We start from the raw sequence: 27,005 nt of genomic DNA on the forward strand, positions 1-27,005 counted from the left end.
ATTCATGACGTCACCAAAGCCAACCAATCAGATGGGGCAGGGGCGGGGTCTAAGTTGGTAGACGTATTAAAAGACCTGTAAAATGGGCTTTATAGGGGAGTGACGTGTTATTAACACCTTCGGCCCTGGCAGGGTGTGTGCTGCTGGTCAGGGTGACTTTTGAAGTGTAAAACTCAGTGCACGCGGGGCTGTGTTTGTAGAAAATTAGAAGAAGATGTGCAGGGAATAGGAGCTCCAACATTAACATTTCCTGTGCCCTTTCTACCCACCAGTGTCTCAAACCACTTCAAGTGAAGGGCTGGTTAAGTCTTACTAACTGTAGGTTGCTTTCAATGATTCCTAAGGCTGAGTCCCGCTGGCGCTGACCGCGCTCATGCTTGAGAGCGGTGACGTCACCAGCTCTCCAAGCATGACCGCCGGGTGTCCTGGCTATTTCACAATGCGTGCGCGTGGGGGCATTGGGGGCTTGCTGAGCGCGTGTAAAACTCACTTTTTTTGTCTCCCCAAGCGCCAAGCTTGTGACAGCGTGTGTGCCCTCGCACCGCTTGAGTGGGGACGGGAAAATTTGAATTGCCGAAACTAAACTCGGCAGTCTTAGGCCTCGGCAACAGTGGCGTTCGGTGGGCGGGCGCGCTCACGCTGGCCGCTATTAAACACATTTAGGCTGAGCAGGTCCAGTTTAAAAAAAAAATGTAGTTTTTAAAAAATCATGGTTTTCTACCACTGAAGGATGGTCCCTGGACCGCTACTACAGGCCATGGACACCTGCAGCCATCCTAGCTCTTCCCTGCCTTCCTAGCAGAGACAGAGTTATGGTCCAAACTCACTCTCCCCTGAAGGGAAGAGGACTGGAGAAGGCCCCATAATCAGCCTCTCTGTGTAACCTGCCTTCCTCAAGTGGGGAAAGGCACCGCTGAATTTGTGCGGTACCTGCCCTTAAGTACAGCCAGGAGTAGGGCACCAGGTCTGACTCATGATTGGTCATGCCCAGGCCTGGTGTCACCGCCTCCCGCTGTCACTCAAGTGCAGTACAAAGGAGGGCTGACATGCCTCCGCCCCGCCCCCAGAGTGCGCTCACTGCCTCGCCTCCAAGGACAGTAAAAAGCACCATTTTGAGCAGGCGAGGCAGAGCAGGAGCGCGGCTCAGCGTGGCTGAACCTGCTACGTCCCAGGCCTTAGGCTGCGTTCCTGCTAGCACTGAGCGCGTGGCGCTTGCGGTGGTTACTTACATATATAGAGATATATGTAAGTCCCCGCTCACGCTGTGCGCGCGTGCTCGTGCGCGGGTACCCATGCTCACCCGCGCTCGGCGCTTAGATAAACAGAAAAATTATACTTTCCCGCGCGCTCAACTACCAGCAATGCCCCCCCTCCCCCCCCCGTGTAAATGCAGGACACCCGGTGCTCAGCTCTGGTGCTCATGCTTGGAGCGCTCTCCAAGCATGAGCGTGCTCAGCGCCAGTGGGGACTCAGCCTTAGGCCTGGGACATAGCAGGTTCAGCTCCTGCTTTGCCTCACCTGCTCAAAATGGTGCCTTTTCCTGTCCTTGCAGGCGAGGCAAAGGCGGAGGCGGGGCGGGAAGCGGGGCTAGTCCCTCGGTTCCCCGAGCGGCAAATTTGAAACTTGCCTGTCTCGGCAAAGTTTCTGAGCAGGGGGTTAGTGAGGCTGAACCTACTATGTCCCATTATATATATATATATATATATATATATATATATATATATATATATATATATATATATATATATATATATATATATATATATATATATATATATATATATATATATATATATATATATATATATATATAGTGAAAAAATAGGGGAGCGCCTGGTGCTGCCACGGTAGTGATAGTGAGCGGTGCTCTTGGGCAATATTATATATGAGGCTGGTAGAAGAAGAACCCAAGTGTAGCACTCAGGATCACCCTCTGGTGATAAATGTAGTAGTTAAAACGTAATCTTTATTATGCAACCACATGTAAAATAATGGGTGTTAAAACGACGAACTCAAGGTGTACACTGGATCCAAATGCTGATAGCCGTATTGGTTCAGCGCCAGCGGGGACAAAGCCTTAGGTCTACAACCGTGCCTTTCAACCATTATATATCTATATATTTGTTTTACATATACATAAATGCAATAGCAAATACATGAAAATGATTCAGGGTGTAAGACCGTTTAGTCTGTGTTAACTTTATCTTCTCTCACACTCCACACTGCACAGTGGGACTTTGGCTTCAAGAGTCTAGCAAAAACGGGAGAAAAATACACATGACAGAGCGGCCGGTTTCATGTCTGACATCTGGCGCTGGGCATTCTGGTCTTTGTAGTTTGTTAGGCGCAGTATACTCATGCAGATCGCGAGGTTTTAAACTACCATTCCCATCATGCCGCGCGGCTGGAGCCCGTGGTACATGAGTTTAGGGTGCGCGTTGGAAAGAGAGGCGCCTGCATGGCCGTGCGGGTCACATGGCTGGCGGCCTGACTCCGGCAGGTGAAGGGCAGTGATGGCCTCCCTGGCACTTCGGCCGTGCTGGTCCCTGGCGGGGAAGGGCCGCCGGTTGCAGGCTTTAGCTACAGGCAGGTGGAAGGGGAGCTGGTCGGCAGAGCCCCGGAACAAGCCCCTGAAGCAGTGGACTCTGATAGTGAACCCGCTGAGCACCCTGAGGGTGCAGCTGCCCTGCAACGTGACGGTGAAAACGCAGGACCCGCTCGCCTACCCGATGGCGGACCGGGTGTTTGTGACGGTCAGCGGGGTGGACCGCAACACGCACCGGGGGCTGGACCTGGACAACATCGAGGTGAAGTACGACGAAGGTTCCCGGCAGGTGCTAATCCTCTCCCAGGACATTGACAGCCAGACCTGTGTGGATGTCTCCACCCCCCTGCGCTTCGGTAGGTGCCCGGGTCACTCTCCGGGGGAGTGGGGTGGGGGGGTGGGGAGAGTGTTTTGTGTCCTGTGATGTGCTGCCAGGCTGGGCAAAGTTTGGGGACTGGCAATAGACCAAGAACATTAAAAATAATTTAGTTGTACCGTGCCTGGTTTAAAAGAATAAATGCATTTTAGTGCGGTTTCTTTCTTTTCAAACATCTCAGGCTGCGCTTATAGTGACGCTATGTTGCGTCAAAACAAATGCATTGCTGCCATCGCGTGCGCTTACAGTAAGCGCGACGCGACGGCTTGGTCGCGAATGCTGAAAGTCATCTCAACTTGATTTTTCCAGCGACTGTAGCCTGACGTCGATGTCGCCGTCACCGGCAGTATAAGCGTAGCCTTAACCCTGATACCTAGCATAGAAATATTTAGGCTGTAACAATAGAAAGGGGAAGAGGCTTTTTAAAAATCCACATTTTCTGTTGAGATCAAGTGGAATTGTAATTCGGATATTACAGATAATAATAATAATAATAATAATAATAATAATAATAATGGTACTGTAAGTATGAAAGTAACCAAGTACTGTACTGTAATTGGTACCTTTTTTTTTTTTTCTTTTTTTCCTGCTTTATAATCCCCTTGTACCATCACATGGGTGACTCGCACGGCTAGATCATGTGGGGTAAAATACATAAGGGTGGGCTGTGCACATCCAAAGCAGTCAGCTTTAAAAGAGATAAGTATTGTGAGGGTACCTGGGTGTGGCTTCGAGGGAAATCGATCATTTGTATAATACTCTTTAGGAACTATATAAGTACTGTACAATTAGAATTAAATATAACAATGTACTTTGTTAATGCGTGATGGTATTATGTATTAATACAATATTGTTATTGCTTTTTCATTGGAGACTCCTCATGGATTTTGTGGGGTGACATAAGTGTTGCAGTGCTTAGCATTGCTTTTTTATTATTGATCTCTCGTCTGTGGCATCACTATGGGTTTTAGTCTAATGAGTGCCACATAAATGAATCTGTTCCTGCCCCAAACTCAACTCTCATCCTTCTCTCTGGTAATTGTATTTCCTGCAAGTCTTCCATTCTGTTGGCATGGTTAGGACCTCTCTCTCTCTGTTGCTTTCAGTACTTTTTACCACCCCCTTCTCACAGTGTCCACTCCATTGTTGACCTTAGAGGCCTTTTTAACTTTGCCCTCTTATAGTTCTTCATCTTTTGCCTGTCTCGCTACCATCTCAATAGTTTCTTTGCTTCTTTTACCTCCTCTCCCACTTCACTCAAGTTTCACATAGAGAGATGTTAGAGGGCCTCTACTTTTATCACTCTATACTGTAGCTCTACTCTTGAAAAATTATTAATTGCATATGCTCATCTCTACGTTCGTAACATCCTATGTGTCTCTGACCTATGTGTGAGAGTGCTTGGCTGAGCCTGAACTGTTGTTTGACCACACCATGCTGTACTTAGGCCGTGATTATAGTGCACGTGCGACGCAAACAAAATGCAGCAGCTCTATCAGGCCGGCCACAGTGCGCGTGCGATGAAGAGCGACCGCGCGGCAGAATTTTGAGCCGACAAATTTAGTTTTTTTTGTGACGGCCGTATCACGTGAGTGGTTCAGCCAATGAGTGCAAACCAGCCTGGTGACCAGTCCGCCACACCTTCACATCGCACACATCGCTCGTGCGACGCCATGAGCTCCATCGCACGAGCCTGTACTATAAACGATGCCTAATAAACACAAGGAAAGGGTAATACAAAATCTCTTTTTCTTTCATGCAGGTGCATTGATTGCACTTGTTGCTGCCCTAACTGTTTGATTCCTCCCTCCTTATTTTCTTGGCCTATGTTAGGTCCGTAATATACTGTGTGCGGCCGTGTGCGTGCCTGTGCGACCGCGTGTGCACGTGACGCACACATTTTTTGTGTGTATGGTGGTCTGTGCTGCCGGGAACGACATGTTGTATATGTGTATGTATGTAATTTATTATTATTAAAAAAACACGTTGGTAAGAATAACATATTTATTATCATTGTGTACACACACTCACATTTCAGCAGCAGCAGTAGCGGCGCAAAATCTTTCTTTTCCTCATCTTCCCCCCCTGTTGGCCGGTTCCACGCTCGCTGCCGTGCGCGCGCGGCCCTATTATAGGAAGGCTGTCTAACCACAGCCAGTTATAACTGCCACGCACGGCGCGGCAAGCGTGCCCCCCATAGAACAGCCCTTACGGTCTCTTCATTCAATGCCCAAATCAATTTTCCCCAAATCTGCTGCAATTTTTAGCCTGTCCTTATTTCCAGCCTCAGTTCCAATCACTCCTCAAATATTGATACATTTTCTAGACTATACCACTTTATCACCTAAGTCTCGCCATTTTTAATTGCTGCCACATAAAATTGAATAGTACAGAAATACTGTATTAAATATTACAGAAATCCATATTACAGAAATCCCCCTAGGTAGTCTCCCTCATTCATAACTAATTTTTGTTTCACTTTCATTTCTATCATATTTGTCAATAACTTCAAGATTCTCCCTTTCTCCTAATTGGTCAATAGGTGGCATCTTTTACTCTTCTTACTCCTTCATCCGCTATTTTCATAGATCACAAAACCTTTTGCTTCCACCCCATCTCATCCAAGAAAAATGGCTAACCGATATCTTATGTCTTGATTGCCGAAACATCCTCGCTAGTCTCCACTCCAAACTATAGATGTGTGAACCTTTACAAAATGTATCCACAAACCCTTTTTTTCCCCTAGCAGAACTTAAGGGTTAATATTTTTTTGCAGAAATTACACCTTTTCACCCGCAATGTGCTGTTTTGCTAATGATTCGCAGCTCATTAACAAATCACCAAGCATTTCAATTTTCAAAGCCCTATGCTGACTCCATTCCAGGCCCTGAAATTGGGATATCTCCTAGGTGTGTTGGTTGGTATCTCTGCACGTGTTGTATAAAGGAATGTTTGGGGAGGTGTACAAGTCACTGGGAACTTTACCAAAATAGGACTCTCCCTCCTTCCTTTTGGGGTCTGGGCACTGGGAACTTTACCAAAATAGGACTCACCCTCCTTCCTTTTGGGGTCTGGGTTTAGCATCATCAAACAGAATGGAAATGCTTGGCAAATTGTGACTGAGCTGCATATCCGTTCTGACCAATTCACGATTTTTTTTTTTTTTTGCAACTAAAAAGGGCACATTTGAATTTAATTTTAAATAGTAATTTCTGATGCCAAGTTAAAGTATGAAGTGAGAATTGTAACAGCTCAATGTAGGCAGCAAATAATGATAAAGATCTAGATTAATCTACAATCTTTCTTTCTATTTTGGTAGATCATATCTGGTTGTATACTATGATCCTTTGTAGCTGAACTGAAATAATATTTTTCCTAAATACTGTAGTTAATGCAACAAAAAACATGTAATCTTGTATGTATTGCTGTTAAAGCTACAGACCAAGCAATATCCTACGTGTGTGTTTTTTAAAATAAATTAGTTATGTACTATGAGAAAATACTTGTAGCATTTAAAAATACAAACTATTTTTTAATGTATTGTAATTCCAAAGTGCGGAGAAACAGCCTCAGGCGATGAGAATCCTGCTTGTGCAGCTAACACAACACAAACTATTTCTTTAAAGTAGCAGTTCAAGCAATATCCTACATGTGGTTTGTTTTTTTTGTTTTTTTTTAAATCAGTTCTGTACTATGAGAAAATACTTGTAGCATTTAAAAAAAAAATAATAATAATTTTTAATGTTTCTATGTTCTGTTTGGGAGAAAGGAGTGGGGAGAATGCATTCAAAGCTTCAGTTGCGAGGTGGTTTAAAAGAAAAGCATAATTCACCAGCGCAATAGCCACATATTGGGCAGAGAGACAGAGCGTGCATCTTCAGAAGATATTTGTATGCCACCACCTGGACAGATATTTATACCTTCATCAAACAATATAAACTTGACATTTTGGAGGTTAAAGGACTTCCCATACATTTGGCTCCACCTTCTTTTTGTTTTTCTCTCTCGACCCCCCCCCCCACCCCCCCACCCCACATTGCTGTGATAAGTCCCATATTAGTGCAGAACTGTTTCAATGGAAAAGAAAAAGGCCATTTATTTTTATCAAAATATATTTTCTAGTACAATGACAGCAGGGCTCCAATATGCCATCCACTTAACTTCTAAATGAGTTACTGCAAATTGGGAGCAGTGTAACCTTTTATTTTTCTGTCTCCATAGAACTGCTACCTAATGACACTACGTAGGGAGACCTTTAGAGGCCTTGCATGTCCACCCAAGTAAAGACGATGGTGGTTGCTGTCCTGCCAAAAAGGCAAAGGCCAAATTCCCACAATAATGCTTTGCCATAATTGTACTAGAACAAATATGATTTTGGATAAGGTAAAATTATTATTATTATTTTTTCCCTTTAGGGAAATCAAAATGGACATCGGTTCAGCATCACTCCCGTGAGGCAGTAGGAAGCTGGCTCCCTCAAAGCAGAAGTCACGGTTTTCTATTAAATGAACCCAATGACCATGTTTTTTTTTTAAATTTATTTTTACTTCAATTTTTTTGGCAAATAACACCGTCAAATTTTTCCAGTACCCGGCAATTTTAAAGATGCAGTTCAAGCTGCCGTTTAAAAAAAAAAAAAAAAAAAAAAAAAAAAATATATATATATATATATTTCCCATTCAATATGTGCATCAACACAATCTGCACACTGACAAGTGATGAGCTAAGCTGCACATTGATCTGTTCTCCAGTAATCAATCGCTTTCTCAGGGTTATTTAATTTAGTTCTTGCACAGCATTTTGGGCAATGTAGTTCCTGGAATATGATTGACAGGGCAGTTACTTGATACAATTGGTGCACTGCTAGAGAGAGGGTGGGGCTGTCACTTTGGAAATGCTTCCTACACTAGAAACATTAAAAAATGTCATTAAAACTTTTTTTTTAAAATGCTCATAGTACAGAACTGATTTATTAAAAAAAAAAAACATATGTAGGATATTACTTGAACTGGTGCTTTAAAAGCACGGTTCAGCTCCTGAGGGACCCCCTGGTTCTGATTGTATAGAAAAAAAATTGGTAGGTGCTGCTTTAAGACAGATATGTTGCTAATACTCCATATTTAGCAATTTCTCCGTCCCTCTAGACATCCTAAGAATAATAACACGGACCTGCCATTTGAGTAGAATTTCCAGCTAGACCACCTTTGCGTTTGGCTGTCTGAAAGCTTTCTGCTTTAAAAAGCAACTCTTCCTCTCATCTATTTATTTTTGGGTAAAGATGTTATTTCAAAAGCTCTCTAACTGCGGTCCCTGGACGCCAACGATTTTAGTGAAGATCCCTGAAACCCTTCAAGTAGCTTTCTTGAAATGTTATGGTTTATTTTTGTAGCGACCAGCACATCAGTGTCTCATTTTGTTAGATCCAGGTCCAATATTTTTTGGATACATAGTATGTAGACATTCATTACATTTAGGAGTCAGGTTACCACCTGTTTTTGGGCGACTGTCTCCCTTTCCTTACCCTTTGCATGGAGTTCCTGCGACTGGCAATTCAGACAGTGTTTCTCTACTCCATAACCAGTTATTTTGTACTTTTTAAAGATGTGCCCAATTGTGGAATCGCAAAATAACAAATCACGATGATGCTTTCGGTAGGGACTTTAAGTACAGTAATTAATTTTTTTATTTTTTTTTTTATTTTTTACACGCATGAATACTATTTTAAAATTGACAACAGCTGGATAATTTCACCTTGAAATACAGTATATAAGGCTGAAAAAGGCAATGTCGTCAATTTATGCCCCCAAAAAATGGTTCACGTCCATTAAATACAAACTATGACTCCAAGAAAGGAAAATTGGAATGCTTTCATGTAAGGTAATAGCTGTGTGTGCTTTGTTTCTAAAGAAAAGCCTAAATACTAATAAAATAAGGTCAATTATACCAAGTAATGCACCTTTTGGGTTACTGTGTGTGCTGCCATGTTCGGTGTTCTGTGCATCTCGGCTGTCCAACGATCACATTCTATGATGTCATATATGGCTCTGCCTCTGAGGGGGACCATTTGGTTAAACCAGGAGGGTTTCTTCAAAGATTGTGATTTTTAAAAGAAACATTTTATTTGAGACTGTTTCTTTAGAAGTGATGTATCGTGAGGATTAGAAGTATCTATGGTGCTAGATAATGTAGTAACATTTTATCTTTTTTTCTCTACGTCCCTCTTATGCCCGTACAAATGAATTGGGAATAAAGCCTTGCCTAGTTGGAGGTAGGTCAAAAACTTTCAACGTATCAGTATATATTTACAAAGGTAGATAGCACGTCTAACTTTATCTGGTATGAAGCAATCCTAAAGCGCTATGGTGTACAGGACCAAGGACCCCCCCCCCCCCCACCCCTGTGTCCACAAAAGTAAATCAAATAGAACGACGTGGAGTTCTGGAGTTCTACCACTCAAGGAAATAATAAAGGACATTTGATGTATGAATCAAACTAATATTTAATCAAAAATGCAATATGTACAAAATAACAGGGGTCCTGTCACATGTGATGGACCAATGAAAAGACTGGGCTGTGTCCAGGTGAAAGTCTATAGGATCCCCACACCCTTGGGGGTGAAATGGTTATAGCAAAACAAGAGGGTGAAGTCCCTTAGTCTGTGTTTTGTAGAAAGCAAAGGTCTCGAGTGGTCTTGATGCATAAGTGAGTCTGGAGCAGATCTCGGGTCTGTTCCTTTTGTGACACAATGTTATCACTTGTGAGAGGTTTCAAGTACAGCACTATGTTGGTTTCCTCTGGAGTGAATCGTGTCTAATGTGAATAGTTCCTGGCTCAATGAGTAAGTCATTAAATCAAAGTCTTTGCGACAGAAAAAGTCTACAAAATTAGCTCCAAGTCTGTCCACCAACTACTGTAGTGCAGTCGGGCAAACGTTTACGGGCTCTTTTTTATAAGAGCTTCATCTGGCCCATATCGGGGAAACTTAGGTTACTTTCCTGTTGTCTGCTCAGTAAAGCATCTGTAGGTGTAGGAGGCAAACCGCTAAGTCACCGCGCTCCCTGTGCTGGTATGCCTTGTGACTCCTTTAAATGAATCGGGTTACATCGGCTCCTACAAAGCACCCTGCTCTCCTCCTCACAGCAGTTATTTTGTCGTACAAGTCAAGAGGGTAGGTTCCCTAACAGGTTTTGTTGGGGTTTTTTGGTACAGGGAGCTTCAGACTTCCTTATTCCTGAGCAAAGGAGAAGATTTGCCCGAAGTACTCAAAACGCCTATATGTTGGCCTGTGGGAAACAAGCAGTTGTGGGTTTACCCGTGGTCCTAGCCATTGTGCTTAAATGATGCCCCTAAATGGTGATATTCAGTGCCCTCCTGTTTGCCTGAAGAGGATCTCTCTGCAGGCAAAGAATTTTGCGTGATCATTTGATGCGACTCCAATCTGGAGTGAGGGCCCATATGTATGGAAACAAGCTGCCCTGGTGCTGCCTATGATTCCCTAAGGCACGATATGCATTGTTCTAGGATACAGGTATATACAGTATGATATAAAAGATCTGTCGAGCGTCCTCATCCTGCTAAATATAAACCGGTTTTGAGAATCCATATAATGGTATGTGTTCTTGAGTAGCGGGTAAGTGTCTTTTTTTTTTTTTTTTAGTTCGAAAACGTTTTGTTACTTTTCTGACCTTGGGTTGGCCTCCTTCGATTGCACGAGATTCTCCTTTTTCAGGCAAATTGGCAATTATCTCTAGTGATTAATGGGCCGCCTCCCTGCCAGGGAGCTAGACTATGAGCCCTAGTGAAAAAATAATCAAGCGCAAATAATATAACATTAAATAATACTGTCCTTAGAAAATGCAGCTCCCGACACAGGACTCAGACCAAATACAACCAGCAATCGAAGAAGAAACAGGTGCGCAAATCTCATCAGGACATGGAAAAGAAGTAGAGACACCAAATAGTGCAATATTGTCAACCTCAACAAATGAAATCAATGTTGATAGCTCTATAAAATTTGCACTCACGTGCACAACATGATATTAAGGCGTTGTGGTTATTAGAAGTTACCAACTTTTGTCTCCAGATAGGTACTCCAGATCCATAGGAAAGGAAGGGAATCCATATACAAAGAAGAAAAAGCAAAATAGTATAATACTGCTTTTAATATTAAAAACACAAAGTATTCCACTTACATAAGTGCCTTTGTGGTGAGCATTCAGACCACCCTGGGTCATATGGACAGACGGTTATCTTCACAGCAACAGCATCTGCTCCGCGGCCGTCACAGCATACACTGGGCTGATTAATGTAGTCCTCCACTCTGGATGTCACCAACAAAGTGCCACTCTGTAGTCGGTGACTCACCCAACGCGCGTTTCTACTTAATAGTCTTCCTCAGGGGCTAAGATTATTAAGTAGAAACGCGCGTTTCTTCTTTGTATATGGATTCCCTTCCTTTCCTGTGGATCTGGAGTACCTATCTGGAAACTAAAATTGGTAACTTCTAATAACCACAACGCCTTAATATCACGTTGCGCACGTGAGTGCAAATTTTATAGAGCTATCAACATTGATTTCATTTGTTGGGGTTGACAATATTGCACTATTTGGTGTCTCTACTTCTTTTCCATGTCCTGATGAGATTTGCGCACCTGTTTCTTCTTCGATAGACTATGAGCCCTGCATGATTCTCCTGCCTATTCAAAGCTTGGTGCCTATCCACATTTGACAGCCTATGTGCTTCGAGGCCTGCCCATGGGACTTAAGTGATATCTTGTTCAAGATCTGGTGCTGTTATATTTGTGCGGAAGAAAAATCTGATCTGTTATTATGCAGAAGCCTGTCTGCTTTGCTGCCTTTTGGCAAATGAAGCTGCACCGCTCTGCTGCCTTTTTAAAGATGTGGTTTTTTTTTCTGATTGCTTTGGTACATCCCCATTTCTTTGTACTGGATGAACGTAGAGAGAAAAGTGGAATTATAATTGCCGATCTATGATAATTCCATTTCTTCGATGCCAGTACAAAATTACCTCTTTGAAAAAAATGTGTTTCCGTTATGCTGTGTTTTCTTTTTCTTTCTATTGCTCTGCTAGACTCGTATTAATGCTATGAGGACAGCAGGCAGCCTTGTATGGGCTGATAGGGCAAAAACGTTCTACCTCCAACCGGGCGCGGCTTTATTCCCCATTCATTTGTCCTAGCATGGATGGACTGGAAGAAATAGAACGGTGGGAAATCGGTATAATAGTATACTTCCACTTGTCGTCTAGCGAGAGATCAAAAAAAAATGTGTGTGACATTCCGATAATGCATATACCTGGAACTTCCTGTACCATAAACATGCCAAAGAGCAGCATAATGTAGCAGCAGCCTGTTTTGCGTTTTACTTTTAAATTAAACTTTTTAAAAACAATGTTTAAAAAGAAGAGCCCATAAGTTTTGGGGCATAACCTGCATAAAGTTTAAAAAATAAATATGTATGTGTGTTTTTTTTTTTTAAATGGCCATTTTGTATTGATTCGTTACTTTTATCTTATTATACCTAGTGTATTCTTGAACTCCCTGATTTTAAAATAAATGTTCTCCTCTTAATCTGTTATATGATTTCTAATCTGTATTTAAGAAAAGGGGTCTATTTTACTTAAGTGACCCCGACAAAACCAATGTAAAAAAAAACAGCACCACGTGTATCCCTTGCTAAATCTGGTGTGTTTTATCTTGCACTAGTTTTTCGCCAGTTTTGCAGCTGAGAGATTTGAGTATTTAACGCCCAACTGCATGTAGGGCTGGAAAATTGGGGGGACGGGGGAGGCGTGGAGGTAATGGAGCACAGCTGCTGCAGAACGTCCAGAAACGAAACAAAAACACAGCTGTCAATTCCTGCTCTGCTTCCCGAAGTTGCACCCCATAATGCTTTGCTTAGTATTATGCAAGGCATTGTGTGCTTTGGCAAGCAGAGCAGTGATTGACAGCTGTGTTTCTCGAGACATTCAGCCGCATCCTTTTGTGCACTGGCGCCCGAGGCCAACAAGTGGCTTCCTGCTCTTGACCAACATTTTCCGGCCCCTACGGATTATTAATAGCTTCTAAAATGGCTTACATTTGTTGTGAAGTAGCGAATCTCTATATTCTAATTTATATTCTCAATCTCTCATTTCATTCTAGATGTGGACATCAAGACATTAGGCACTGGTTGTGTAAAAATTAAACAAATTGAATGTGACAACTGCCAAATAGAAACGGAGAAAGGAGACAGCATCCTTCAGTCCGTCAAGGTACTGCTCTGAGGTTTCGAAACAAACTAACATTTACTGCACACTTTTAAAAACGTCAAATAATGCTCCCTGTTCACGTGTTCTAGTTTGCTTTTGTGAACTTCTCATAATCGCAAACCTACAGTAATACATTGTCCTTTCTCTATCCTGATCAGACATGGTCCTTCAGTGGACTTTTGTTAGCATTCCAATATTCATGTACTCTAGCAAATTAACCAACGTTCTCATGGCTACAGGTCTGTTTGCGTAATATTACGTTTTGTAACATAAGAGGATAAAGGTATTTGGTGAGGGCCTGAGGAATGCAAATCCTCGTTACTTAATGTCATGGATGAGGTTGAGTACGTACGTATGTATGTACAGGGGGACATTTGTTAATTGATCATTTTAAGCAGTCCCCACATTGTATGCAAAATATAATTGGATTCTTTAGAAAATTCACTCACCACAAAAGTAAAACATTTTTTTTATTTCCTGTAAAAAAAACAAAACAAAAAAAAACATTTAATTTGGATTCTACAAAATTATTTCCTATCAAATACTTTTCATACACAACTGTTTAATCAATGATGTCAACATGATTCATTAACTTCATAAACACAGCATAGTGGAGACTGGCAATTTTTATGTATACTCCAATAGTATTATCAATAAAGCGATTTTAGTAACTATTTTGTAAAAGGTTTTTAAAACATTTGATTAGAGAAAACATTCCAAATAAAATTTTTGATTTTTAAATGCATATCACCTACATTTCTCCATTAAACCTATTACTGCAATGAGTTCACATTGATCCTGGAAGGGACCGCCCTTTAACCCTTTCACTGCATTGCAAACCCCTCTGGCTGCAGGAGAGTTAAGTTGTAAGGGACCAGTCTCTTTAAGTCCAGCCAAGTTGTAACCGCCACAAATTCTTCAACAATAATTGGTCAACTGGAGCACTGTATTAATTGGATAATTGGACTATACATGTGCTGTTCAAGTTTTAGCCTCTAAAGCAAAAAGATTAGTATAAACAAAATAAGTGTTGGGATTTTTAAGAGGATATAATGGAGATTAGTCATATTTATGTGCTTTGATGATGCCTGGTGAGTAAGTTCAATGATTGAAGCCATATCTTAAAGAAGGAATAACAGTGAAAATAATATCGGCCCCCACAGAGACCTGGGGAACAGCTGGGATTCTGGAAACGGGGTACATCTGAAAAAAAGTAAACGCGTTCATTTTTCTTCACATAGTTTATAGCTCCAGATATATATATCAGTGTATATATTATTTAGATGTGCCAATTGTCATGTATACATATATTTTTATTTCATTAGTGCCAACAATGTACACGGCGCTTTACGAAATAAATATTAGAATACGAGCAAATCTAATCTAATCCGAGCATGACGCATAAAAGGAGACAATAGGAAAAGGAATCCCTGCCCCAGATAGCTAACAATCTAACTGGAATTGTGGAAGACTTACTGCTCCCCCTACTGGCTCTAAATCCAGTGCAAGGCCATGAGTGCCGCAAGGCAGGGGTGCACAAACTGGGGGGCGCAATGTTATCTCTGGGGGGGCACGGGGGGTACAGAGGCCCCATGCGCTTCCCAAAGCCACTTAAATTAAATGCCGGCTTCTGGAGACACGTCAGGTGACGTCGCATAGCAACGTGACGTCATGCCGCCCAGACACCGGGAACCAAGGTAAAGGGGGAGGGGGGCAGGGGGTGCGGAGAGGACAGCTGGCAGGGGGCGCAGGGGGGAAAGATTGCATTCCCCTGCTATAAGGTGTTGGTAAAAGTAGCAGCAAGATTTATTTTGAAACTGAAGAAGTATCCTGAAAACATTGAAAAAGCGTGTACTAATGCTTATTCTTACTGGGGACAATTTATAGATCTGCCACGTAAAATATATACCGGAAGAAATACTCCTCTTATATAAAAGATTGGGCACTGTGGTCCTCCCTTATTTGGTTATTGTAAAGGAAGAGATTTCCTTTTATAACTTATTAGAAGATGTAGTTTGAATAAAGGCACCGTTCATTCTGCGCAGTTATTGAGTCGCTGTCTCACTCACAGAACCAGATTTATTGAAGGGTTTAATGATGACCACAAATAGAAATGAGATGTTTTACATAATCTTCTGTAGTTTCAGTGACGAGATGTCACTCATTTGAACTGCATAAAAAAACAATGTATCAATTACACAAAGTACATATATATTTAGATTTGTTTAGATTGTATAAAAAAACATATCTCAATAACTCCTTAATTGACAGTCACACATTGGGTCAATAAAATGTATATTTTAGTTGACCAGTAACCACCACATCATGGAAAATATCTGTGATAAACCTTCAGTACAAATTAAACATTTGAAATGAAAAATATATTTTATCCTTGTTTCATTCGTTTTGATGCAACTTATTTTCTTTTCTGTGCTTGTGAATATATTTAGTATATTGGTGACATATCGTAGAAGAGCAAAACAAATCCACAAACACACATCATAAGTGTGTTTTGTCTTTAAATCTCTTATGGTGTGTTGCATTTACCATATAGATTTGTTTCCTGCGGATAGAGTATTATTGTATGAGCAACCAACAATTTAGCTCTGATTTCCGATCTTCAAATCCTCTAATTGCATAAAAGATGCAATTCCCCTCAACTAAAGAAAAGTAAAATCTACCACAATACTTGCAAAGAGCTAAACACTCCGTTAGAAAGTCGCACTTGTGCATTCAGTATAATGGATGGATTAAAGAGAAACTCTTCCTCTAGGTCAGTGGTTTTCAACCTCTGGGCTTCGCTGAGACGTATTTGGTAATGGAAGATATTACTCTTCAACACTCAATAGTTCTATTTTACCATGTATTTAATTTTACAGTTGAAAATGTTTTTTTTTTTTTAATATTATATGCAATACGTTCTATGGACGTATATTAGTATAAGCCCTACAGTGATTCTGTGAAGTCGCAATACATTTTGAAGGGGTTGCAAAGTCACTATATATAAAATATATATATATATATATATATATATATATATATATATATATATATATATATATATATATATATATATATATATATATATATATATATTTATATTTATTTTTTTAAAGGGTTCTGCCGTTCAGAAAAGTTGACAACCACTAACCTACAATAAGGTAGTCCAAGTGTACAGTACATTATCAAACATTTCTGCTCGCTTCTTGTGTAACTTGTAGCCAATCTCACCACTGCTTCCCCTTCATTAATCAGTAATGTATTTTCTGCCTTTTCAGGGTCACAAAGTTCACATACGTGCAAAGGGAGGCAAAGTGATCTGCTTGGGGACCGTCCATGGCAATGTGGATATTCATGCATCAGATCACAGTGTAAGCAAGATGGAAGCTGCCTTCTTTTGAGGTTATTGTAGTTTTGCTTTAAGTTACTTAATTCATAATCTTTCTATGAGAAAATATTTGGGATAATGTTAATGTTTTTGTGGAGGAAATTATGGAAACGTATTTATTTATGAATTTTTTAAAAATTATATAGGAGATTAGATTTGGTGCTACTCCATTCTTAATACAAGCTGTGTGTTTTGTAATATTGTGCTCTAAAAGTTACCCTATCTTGCAAACTATTCGGCAGTATCCTTGTAGTAATTGCAGGAGGAATCTAATACATTACATCAGATTCCCAAATCTATCCCACGTACGGGTCCAACAAAGGTCTTGGAACTACAGGGGAGTGTCCTTTACTGTGGAATGATTAACCTTTAGAGTGCTGGGGTTCCGGCAACACCCAGAATGCCACAGACCCCCGGCACTTCTTGATCATGTGATTTGCTCCAGGAGTGGCCACATGATGCAATCAGGCCCCATAGGCCGGAAACTGAAGTGGAGGGAGCTCTACTTCCATTTTGATCCAATCCCTCCTCTAGAAGACGAGCAAGTGCCTATTACCTGCCTCTGGCGTGCAGTTGCCGTTACTTACCAGTTACGCCACTGCAGCACTTTAAAGGTTAAATTGTAGTTGCCATTTTAATGACATTTTTGGATAGCGACTACTATATTCCTTCTTCCACTGCACTACTGCACTGACGGTGCTGTGCATAATATAGTGTGTGGCACAGTTAGTGAGCTTGCATAATAATATTTGATGCCCGAGGCAGAGGGAGATTGCCATGTAGCATTGTGACTTGCATAAAGTTCTCCCTCTTTATGGGTAATGCCTTTACCACTTGACCAGTTTGTCTACATAGCAACAGTCTGCTAGGGGCATCCCTCCTATGACCAAAGTGAACTAATTGTAGTAATGTGCTTAAAAGATTAAAATGTAAATGTCTTTTTTATTTATTTTTTCTAGTCTGACAAGTATTTGTGTTTTTACGTAATATATTTTTTTACTTTATGGTAACCACATGTTTTCAAGGCTTTTTACCGTCTTTACCTTCATTTTTGCGGTAAGGCAGTTATATGTACATTGAAACTATAAATCTACATCTTGTAAAGTAATTATGATGCCATTGTTTGTCAAACATATAATGGTAGAGGACAGGAAGTATCAGACATGTACCACACACGTACTCCATAAAAATCTCCAAATTCAAATGCCCTAATTGCCAAGATAATTAAAAGGAAAATGATAAAAGATGGTGAATGGTTCAGGAGTACATCAAGTAAGGCTGGAGCTGAATCACCCCACGAATAGATGAATATCATTATTAATTGATTCATTTGTGACCAAAGTTTCAGCCCCTTGAGACCCTTTTTCTGGTTTAATCAAGTACATTTTTAAAGTGGTCTATACATTGAAATTAAGACTCGCATAGCAAGTTTCACAATCATACCAAGAAATACCCTGCTGTAATACTGTCCCCAAATACAATGAGCTTCCTTTTTCTTTAATATATTATTATATTTTGTTTTATTTATTCAAGCTTGTCTTCTAAGTACTGAAATGTAATATACCAATTCTGCCACAAGATGGTGTGTTGTGAAAGCTTTTATTAAAATCATTTCCGTCGTCAAATACTACAGTAGCTTACACTAAAAAATACATATCTATTTTCTAGTAGTGCATCTCATCTGAATCTGATTGTTGGATAGTAAATTAGGTTGAAACATACATGCGTCCATCAACCTATGATAAATGTAGATAAGATACTTATCCTATATTTGTATTTACAGTATTTTAATCCAGAGATAGGCAAACAAAAAACCCCAGTTTGTCCAATGATGTCTCATAAGGGGAAAAAATTAATTCCTTCCTGGCTCCAAGTTGGTGTCTTCAGTCTACGACTGTTTCATTCATTACTCTGCAAGCCTTCAGCTCTATAAATATATTTTTTTTAAAAATGATGTATTGCCCTTGAAGATGAGATAAAATATGTCTGCCTTTGGGGACAGTGAATGCAACATAATTGATACCATTCATGGCAAGGTCACCGGAATGCTCCCGAGTTGGAGCAGAATTTCTCACTGCCCATTTCAATGACGTTGCCATTTATCATTAGCTCTCTGTCCATTGACGTTATTGTGGGTCATATTTTTCTTGCTAAATAAAAACGATTGCTGTATAGTACCTGGGAGACTCTTGGCTGGGAGTGGCATTTCATTCTAGAGTACATTTACCATGTTATTAGAATCATATTTTATTAGTTATACTTTTGATATGAGTTACTATGGCTCTCATATTCCTTTTATCAAGTTTGATGAAATCTAGTTAACGTTGGCTGTCCATATTGTGAAAACATAAGTTATAAGGCATCTTTTCTGTAATAAGTTGAATAGGACGAGTAAAATAAGTCTGTGGTACTTTCTGACATTTCTGTCTTAAACAGTTTGCTAGCATTTGAGAATTCTGAGTAATTATTGGCCAGTTTTGGATTGCTGACAAGAATATAGCATTTTCTTCATTTTATGTTCATCCCCATGGATCTCTGAAGTATACGTATTAGGTTACAATGCCATTGTAAACTTTTTTTGTCTTGAAGAGTTGCGCTATGGGAGTCAGTCTTTATTTTGTAAATTAAAGTTGGCAAACCTAGATCAAACCTGGGCAATTACTTTTGATCTGTGAGCCATACGATTGCATAACACAATTTTGTCTTTTTCATGTGTTTGTCAGATGTGGGCTTTGGGTTGGACTCCCCTTTAGAATAACCAAAAAAAAAAAAAACCCCACTTTGGCTTGAAACTTATGTTTTAAAGTTCTTCCATTCGAAAGACACCAGAGATGATTAAAACAAGCCAGGGGCTGTTTGTAGTTTGTTTAACTTTTAGCTCTCGAAATTTCAGAAATAATGACAATGCTTGATCAAAGTGTTTGCCTTGCTGTGTGGCAAGGGTGTAAAACTCATGGAAAAAGGTTAGACAGATTTCACTGAGAATGAAAAGCAGTGAGCTCTGCCAAGACCTTTTGTAAGTATATTCAGTTATTAATAGTACGAATTTATGTTGCAGAGCTAAAAATAATGAGACTATTCTCGAACGATTTTCCCACTGGCACCGAATCTGGTAGGAGGAATGTTCCGGCTAATTAAATCCGAAAGTCTTTTATTATAAGCTTTTATTATAAGCTTCATTTTATTATTGTGAATTAGCGCGCTCTGTAAATTGATCGAGTGGAATTCATAAAAAGGAAATCAGAAGATAAAAATAAATCTATGGGGGGGAGGGGATGGTGAAAGCTTAACACTACAGTATACAAGGGCTTTGAGAGGAAGGTGGTGGCTAAAGCAGCAATAGCCTGTATTTACCATCTTTTATGGGGTTGGAGAATCCTGAATAAGATGTCTCCTAGCGTTGGACTGTAGTGGTCCTGCATCTGGAAGTCACCTGATCAAATAATTATGACTTGAATGTATTTTCCACGAAAGCTGCTTGGCAAAATCCTACCTCTGAGCCACTCGAGAGCTGTAACCTCATCAGTCACAGTTACTGATTGGCTGACCTGTCTAGCCATTGCAAGGTCCCCCAAAAATGCTGGTGTCGGATTTAGTTTTTGTCTCCTGAGTTCTCCGGCAATCCCTGCGGCCATTTTAACTTCTTCCCTCGACACTGTATCTCAGGAATGGACAATGACACACATTTGCCGAAAGTTGGTTTTTCGAATTTGAGACCAGCAATTCCAAATTGTACAACAAAGAGGTGGGGGGGGACGGACGGACGTACTGACTGACGATTTCTAACTTTTTGCCAGGCTGCAGTCATCTTATTTATATCCTTCAGTAGTTCTCAAACCAGTTTCATCTTTTGCAGACTGTAGATATTGAGAAGTTACTGGGAACGTCCATTAATATTTGCACAGAAGATGGTCAGTTGAAAACCAAGTACTTGTATGGAGAGTCCTCATCACTGTCTTCAGCTACTGGAGATATCGTCCTGGGAAGTATTCACGGTAAGGGAAAGACTACTCCATAAACAGAGGTCTCGGCACGCACTATGGAATAAGAGTAAGAGCAACAGTCCCTCCCTCGATGTTTTCTATTCTGTTCAGTTTTTAATTTGGGGTTCTGTAGTGATGAACTGCGCTCATCTTACCATCTGCAGACACGCGTACAGTAGGCATAGCTTGTGAAACACGTTTTTACTGGCATTTTGAATTCTGGGCCAGCTATCCGTGTTGACTTACGGGAATAAAAATAACTACACAACAATTATTCATGAATGGGCGCAAGGAATACATATTACAGTTTTTTTTATATGTGCAGATGTAGCCTGTTTAAATTTGTCTCCTGGAATGTGTACCCGCCGAACCGGGGGAACGCGAGACTACTGCAGAGCGTTTTTCTTTGCGGCGGTCATCGGGAAATTTTAATTGACTACTTGTGTTTTATAATGAAAAATAGTTCTTATCACATAAATCTCTTCAGAGAGAGGGCAGTGAAGGGATTAAAATGCCATCAATAAAACATAAGTCTGGTATCTCCAAAACCCCATTTAAAAAAAAAATAATAAAACAATTGTAATGCGTATTTAGACAAGTTATCGCTTGGTCATTAAACAAATAATTTGTTCTTTATTAGTGCACCATAAATTATTGGTAAATCTAAAAGATTTTAATACAGCTGAAGGTTTCCTATATGAAAAAGCCAGAAAATCTTTGAGGGTGTGCATATGTAGCACTATGAAGTGCCAAGCGTTTAGAAGAAGGATATTGTGCCATTGTACATACTAGCCCATGGGTGCCCAAATCCAGTCCTTAAGGGCCACCAACAGGCCAGGTTTTAAGGATAACCCTGCTTGGTGGTCCTTGAGGACTGGAGTTGGCCACCCGTGTACTAGCCATATGTTGTTGCAAACTATTCAATGGGATGTTTTTTACATCAAGGTTAAAAAACAAAAAAAAATATACATTAAAAAATACAAACTAATGCCTAAGAAAAACAGAATTAGCAAATTATATACAGAAACCAATTGGATTTTGACTCCCTAAAGAAAATGAAGGTGTGTCCGTTGTTTTGTATCTCCCTATTACTGTAGTAATGATCCCGTATTTCTACAGTGGCTTTAACCCCCAAAGCCCCTCTGGCACCCGCAATCATGTGACTCCTATCCGCAATGATCACGTGACCACTTGGTCACTGATAATGGAATGGAAGAGGAGTCGTCCCCGCCCGTTCCTCTTCCTGCTACATCGCATTGGAAAGCCATCTCCCCATCCAAAACTAGCAAGTAGTTTATGATGTACTGTAGCTACTACGTCCTGGTGTCCAGGCCGCATTACAAAGTAGCTACGTCTTTGAGCATCCATAGGGTTAATGTAGCAATCTATGCGGCTTATCTTAAAAAATAAAGATAGGTTTTTATTGAATGTGACCTAAGAAGTGGTTGTTTCTCCTTGTTGGGATTTGCCTTAAGGCAGTGGGAGGCAACATTATATACGCCAAAGGCCTTGCGCGCGACCGATGAGGCCTCAAAAGGGCCACTTATTACCCACATCTATATATCTCCTAGGCAGACAGGACGGTGCAGTAGTGGGTAGGAGTAGCTCTGGTCAGCTGCATAATGCCAGCTGGCTGAATACTGTTCTGCTGCTCTTCTTACATGGGGAACACATGATTAGCACAGGAGAGGAGCGGGGCAGTATTCATTTGTTCACTTGCATTTGGTAACTGAGGTAGCGGGAGAAGCAACTAACCTCAGCAGCAACATCTCCGCTCCCTCTGCACTGGGGAGAGGGGGAGAGTGGGCTGCTGCGGTGAACAGATTTGTGGACCGCAGGTGAAACCACCGTGGGGTTGCATACAGCCACTAATGCTGTAAGGTGTTTTGCTACACTGCATCTCTCATCACTATTTTCTTACTTTTGTGCTAAAGTATCTGTCCGTTCCTCCTCCTCTTACCGTGCACCCCAAAACTGGAACAATCTACCGGAGACTCTCACAGCCACCACCAATTTAAGTTCTTTCAAAACTAAGGCTGTCTCACATTTTGTAACAAAAAAACAAACAAAGCGCACAACACTCATCGTGAAAAATGTAATAAACTATGTTTATATATAAGGTGTTTCAAGGTTATGCGTACATCAAGGTAGATTAATCAAGCATAGAGCCACAGAGTGGCAGTTACCAGCGTCTGCAACCAGGAACCACCAGAGCTTCACTCTCCTTTCCACCTACAGGTAGGTGAAATGCCAGATAATTGATGACTCTGCCACAGTCTCAATGTCCTGTAAATAGCGTCAATGCGCTTAGTGGATCCTGGGGAGTGGTTGTCCTTTGCTCGCAAGTAGTACACAGGTTCCTCTGCAGACCTCACTGTGTTTCCCTATCAGTCAGGCAGCGTGACTGCGTGGTCCTGCGGGCCCTTCTGTGACGTCAGAGCGCCCGCTCTGCTTTGAGTAACAGCTTCTGCCAGTAATGATTCAGACCTCACTTGGCAACCACAGAGGCAGGCAACAGCGCGGCACATGCGCAGAAGACGAAATCAACTCGTGTTCAGCAAACCGTTTGACAACAATAAAATACACCTTGGAACATGAATAATAAAAATATATAGGTTGAATGGTATCTCTCCTACGCGGCGTTTCATAGCTCAACAGGCCACTTCTTCAGGGAATTCTTCTGTTGCCTGCCTCTGTGGTTGCCAAGTGAGGTCTGAATCATTACTGGCAGACGCTGTTACTCAAAGCAGAGCGGGCGCTCTGACGTCACAGAAGGGCCCGCGGGACCACGCCGTCACGCTGCCTGACTGATCGGGAAACACAGTGAGGTCTGCAGAGGAACCTGTGTACTACTTGCGAGCAAAGGACAACCACTCCCCAGGATCCACTAAGCGCATTGACGCTATTTACAGGACATTGAGACTGTGGCAGAGTCATCAATTATCTGGCATTTCACCTACCTGTAGGTGGAAAGGAGAGTGAAGCTCTGGTGGTTCCTGGTTGCAGACGCTGATAACTGCCACTCTGTGGCTCTATGCTTGATTAATCTACCTTGATGTACGCATAACCTTGAAACACCTTATATATAAACATAGTTCATTACATTTTTCACGATGAGTGTTGTGCGCTTTGTTTGTTTTTTTGTTACTAGATTCTAGGGTCTTGGGCTACCCTTTACACAGCAGCAGACGCTCATCTACATTGGTATATATTTATTTACCTTTTCCACATGGTGGGGTGTGTTTTTTTGATTTAAATTGACATCACAATTAACACTTTGTATTAAGTATATATTTTAGTGCGCACTTATTTGTTTTTTCTATTTGTCTCACATTTTAACCTGGTCTTTAACTGTTTCATAAGCCTATAATATATATATTTTTAACTGTGCATGCAATGTCTTGTATATAATGTATATACTGTTCATTTATGTAACTGTATTTGTAACCATGTATTATTTGTCTTAACTCTATGCCCAGGACATACTTGAAAACGAGAGGTTAGGCTAAGGCCCCGCTCCCTCCGTCAGCGCTCCCGCACTGCAGACAGGCGGGGCGCTGACAGACACAGACTGCGATATGCGGTCTGTAGGGAGCCGGAGCGGGAGGGGCGTGGCTTGAGCGGAGGGACCCGCTACTCCCTCCCCCTCCCTCCCTCCACGGGCTCGGGCTGGCACTCATACACACACGCAGACACACACACACACAGAAACACACACGCAGGCAGGCACTCTTACTCATACACACACACACACAGAGGCAGGCACTCACGCACTCAGGCACACACATACACAAACACAGACAGGCACTCACGCTGCTTTCCCCCCACACTCCTCCCTGCTCCCCGAAGCCTCTCCTCCTCCCGAAGCCTCCCCTCCTCATTGGCTCACAGCCACACCACGTGACGCGTCAACGCTAGGGATCACCATTCTCTTGTATCCCGTAGCGGCTGACATGTCACAGCGTGTAGTAAACTGTGCAGCCAAGGGGGACCGGGACCGGCTCGGGAGGATTCCCCTGCTGGTGGGGAACTCGCGTGTGGTCCCAGGCCTAACTCTCAATGTATTACTTCCTGGTAAAACATTTTATAAATAAATAAAATAAATGTTTCCTGCAAATCACAAGCATACTCATAATGTGTCAATTGTTGAATGCAAGTCTATTCTGATAACCCCAGAAGAAGCCAGTGTTGCACAGCTGTTGGGCACTATTGAGTCAGAGAGTAGGGGGAAGTGATTTCCATAGCGCCTCAGGACGCGATCTCCCCAGGCTGCACGGCTTTGGATTGTACCGGTCACAGGAGAGGTCTGACAGCCACAAGGGCTGGCCCAGCTCTCCTAGGAGTAAAAGTGATAAGATAGACTCCAGCAAGCCAGTATCACCTGCCCAGTATTCTGTATACAGGCAGGTTGTTTGATACTTCGGATGAGATTTATTGTATGTTTATCACTAAGGGTATGATTCCATGAGGCTGAGTGAGCATGGGGAAATTTTCCCAAAGCAACACGATCTCTCCATGCTGCAGTGTCTCGTATTGACTGAGAGCAGAGACCACAGTAGAGGTCTTCCAGCCGCACGGGCTTTTTCAGTTCTCCTTAGAAAAACCGTGCTGTTCACCTCTCACAAGCACTCGGTATTTACAGAGATATTTTAGACTCCGGTAAGCCAGAATCACCTGCCCAGTATTATTCAATATACAGGCAGACCGATTCATACTCCAGTTAAATCTATTAACTGTATATTACTGCTAAGCTCTTTAAATTAATATCAACCCTATTTGACACGGGCAATCATAGATTTCTCCAGGGCAATACAGATTAGTCAGAACAACATTTTTTTAGTGTTGTGACTTCCCATGATTTGATGCTGGACCTCTGACATTTTATAACCACGCACAGGAATACAATACATCATTTCCTATTTTAGGAGTGAGCCAGATACAAAGTGACAATTTTTCTATATGAACAATCAAGGTCCTAACTAGCAGTAAACATATCCAATTAGCCTTAGTAAAGGTTGATTATCTATTTTGTATTTAGACTGGTATTTCTCCAGCTTAGCTGCAATAGCCAGATACAAATCGGCAACACAACAGCAATCAGCATTTTGTGTTGCAATTAGGCGCAATAAGCAAACATTATGTTTTAAGGCAGCGGTTCTACAGCGAGACCGTTTTGTAGTCATTAATGTAATGGATATATTACATATTTGCTAGCCGCACACAGACTCTTGAGACTCACATTTGCATTTTTAAGTTATGTTCAAGTTTGAGTGTACAATTTTCACTATATTTTGTATTAAAAGGGATTAAATGTACAGACACCCTATATGTTCAAAGGAGCTGTTCTTGCATATTAACCCACCTGGTACTCCAGCTTGTTTCTGTGCAAGAGCAACAAGGGTAAGCATATACCCACAATGTGATTAATAAACATACACACCACCGACCCTGTGTTTGAGATAGGAGTGCTCCCAATAAAGGGATATTTTCCCTCCCCTCTCCCTTTTGTAATTCTATTCCTGACATTCCATACCTACTTCTCACATTCAAATCTATTCATCAACTTAGGCACTGGTAGCAACATCTTGGATGCAAACGAGTAGGCACAGACTGTTCCTAGAGATGTGTAGTCCCTTTGTCCCGGGACAAGCTAACGGTTTTCCTTTTGGAACAAGCCACTAAATGAAGATTAATCTGTATATTGTCAATTTCATTGTACAAAATGTTCTCGTTTGCATAGCACATGCTGCAAGTGGTAATAAAGGGGTCATAGATTCAACATGAGCACGTTTCCTAGCATTTTCACTCACTTTTTATACCTGTCACTTTCTAGCATTGTCACTCTAATTCCTAGACACTTTATTGTGTACATCAATTCAACTTGTTGGGGTGGTCCATAAACGTTATCCAAATTTGTTTGTGGTCCAGCATCCTGAAATGGCTCTCCAAACCAAGCCCTCACTTGGCTCTTTGTGCCTTAATGGCTCTGGGGTTTGTCCAAATGTATCAGTCACTGAAATAATCAAATGTAGACACAGTATAAATATAGTTTTGGCTACAAAGTTGCACTTTGGCAGAAACTAAATGCAGGTATGTACTGTGTGTTGAACAGACCTAACTATTTTGTTGCTTTAAAAAATCTTCAATATTTTTAGCAGTTCTCAAGTGAAAACACTGCTTTTTAGAGACCTTTAGTCAAAACGTACATTATTCCTAATATACAAAACCCTCCTTGTTCATAACAGCCATACTATCTTGGCATATTTTCAATATTTTTTTTTTCCAGACAACCTTTGTGCAACAAGTCTGTTTATGCTGCTGACATTCACATAGTTTGCTTTGTCGCTCTATATATTACTCTTGGATGTTTTCCATTCTCTTTGTTCAAGTTTTTTTTTTTCCTGCGTTTTGCAAAGCTCTATTTGTAACTGAGGCTTGTTAGA

The 27,005-nt window shown here is 41.2% G+C and overlaps 1 protein-coding gene across 4 annotated transcripts in view; it reads left to right on the forward strand.

The window, feature by feature from the left end:
• The first annotated feature begins 2,395 nt into the window (after positions 1-2,395).
• Positions 2,396-27,005, forward strand: part of FAM185A (family with sequence similarity 185 member A) — a 60,416-nt gene continuing 35,806 nt past the window's right edge. For 2 of the 4 annotated variants that reach the window (XM_075599624.1, XM_075599628.1), the window contains exons 1-4: positions 2,397-2,901; positions 13,085-13,194; positions 16,470-16,562; positions 20,436-20,574. In XM_075599624.1, coding sequence (XP_075455739.1) covers positions 2,514-2,901; positions 13,085-13,194; positions 16,470-16,562; positions 20,436-20,574 — 730 coding nt within the window. In that variant the 5' untranslated portion in view covers positions 2,397-2,513. Of the gene's footprint in view, positions 2,902-13,084; positions 13,195-16,469; positions 16,563-20,435; positions 20,575-27,005 lie in introns of all 4 variants that reach the window. The other 2 variants (XM_075599627.1, XM_075599625.1) reach the window with 2 other exon arrangements.

The sequence above is a fragment of the Ascaphus truei genome, chromosome 5 (assembly GCF_040206685.1).
Source record: "Ascaphus truei isolate aAscTru1 chromosome 5, aAscTru1.hap1, whole genome shotgun sequence".
NCBI classification, from domain to species: domain Eukaryota; kingdom Metazoa; phylum Chordata; class Amphibia; order Anura; family Ascaphidae; genus Ascaphus; species Ascaphus truei.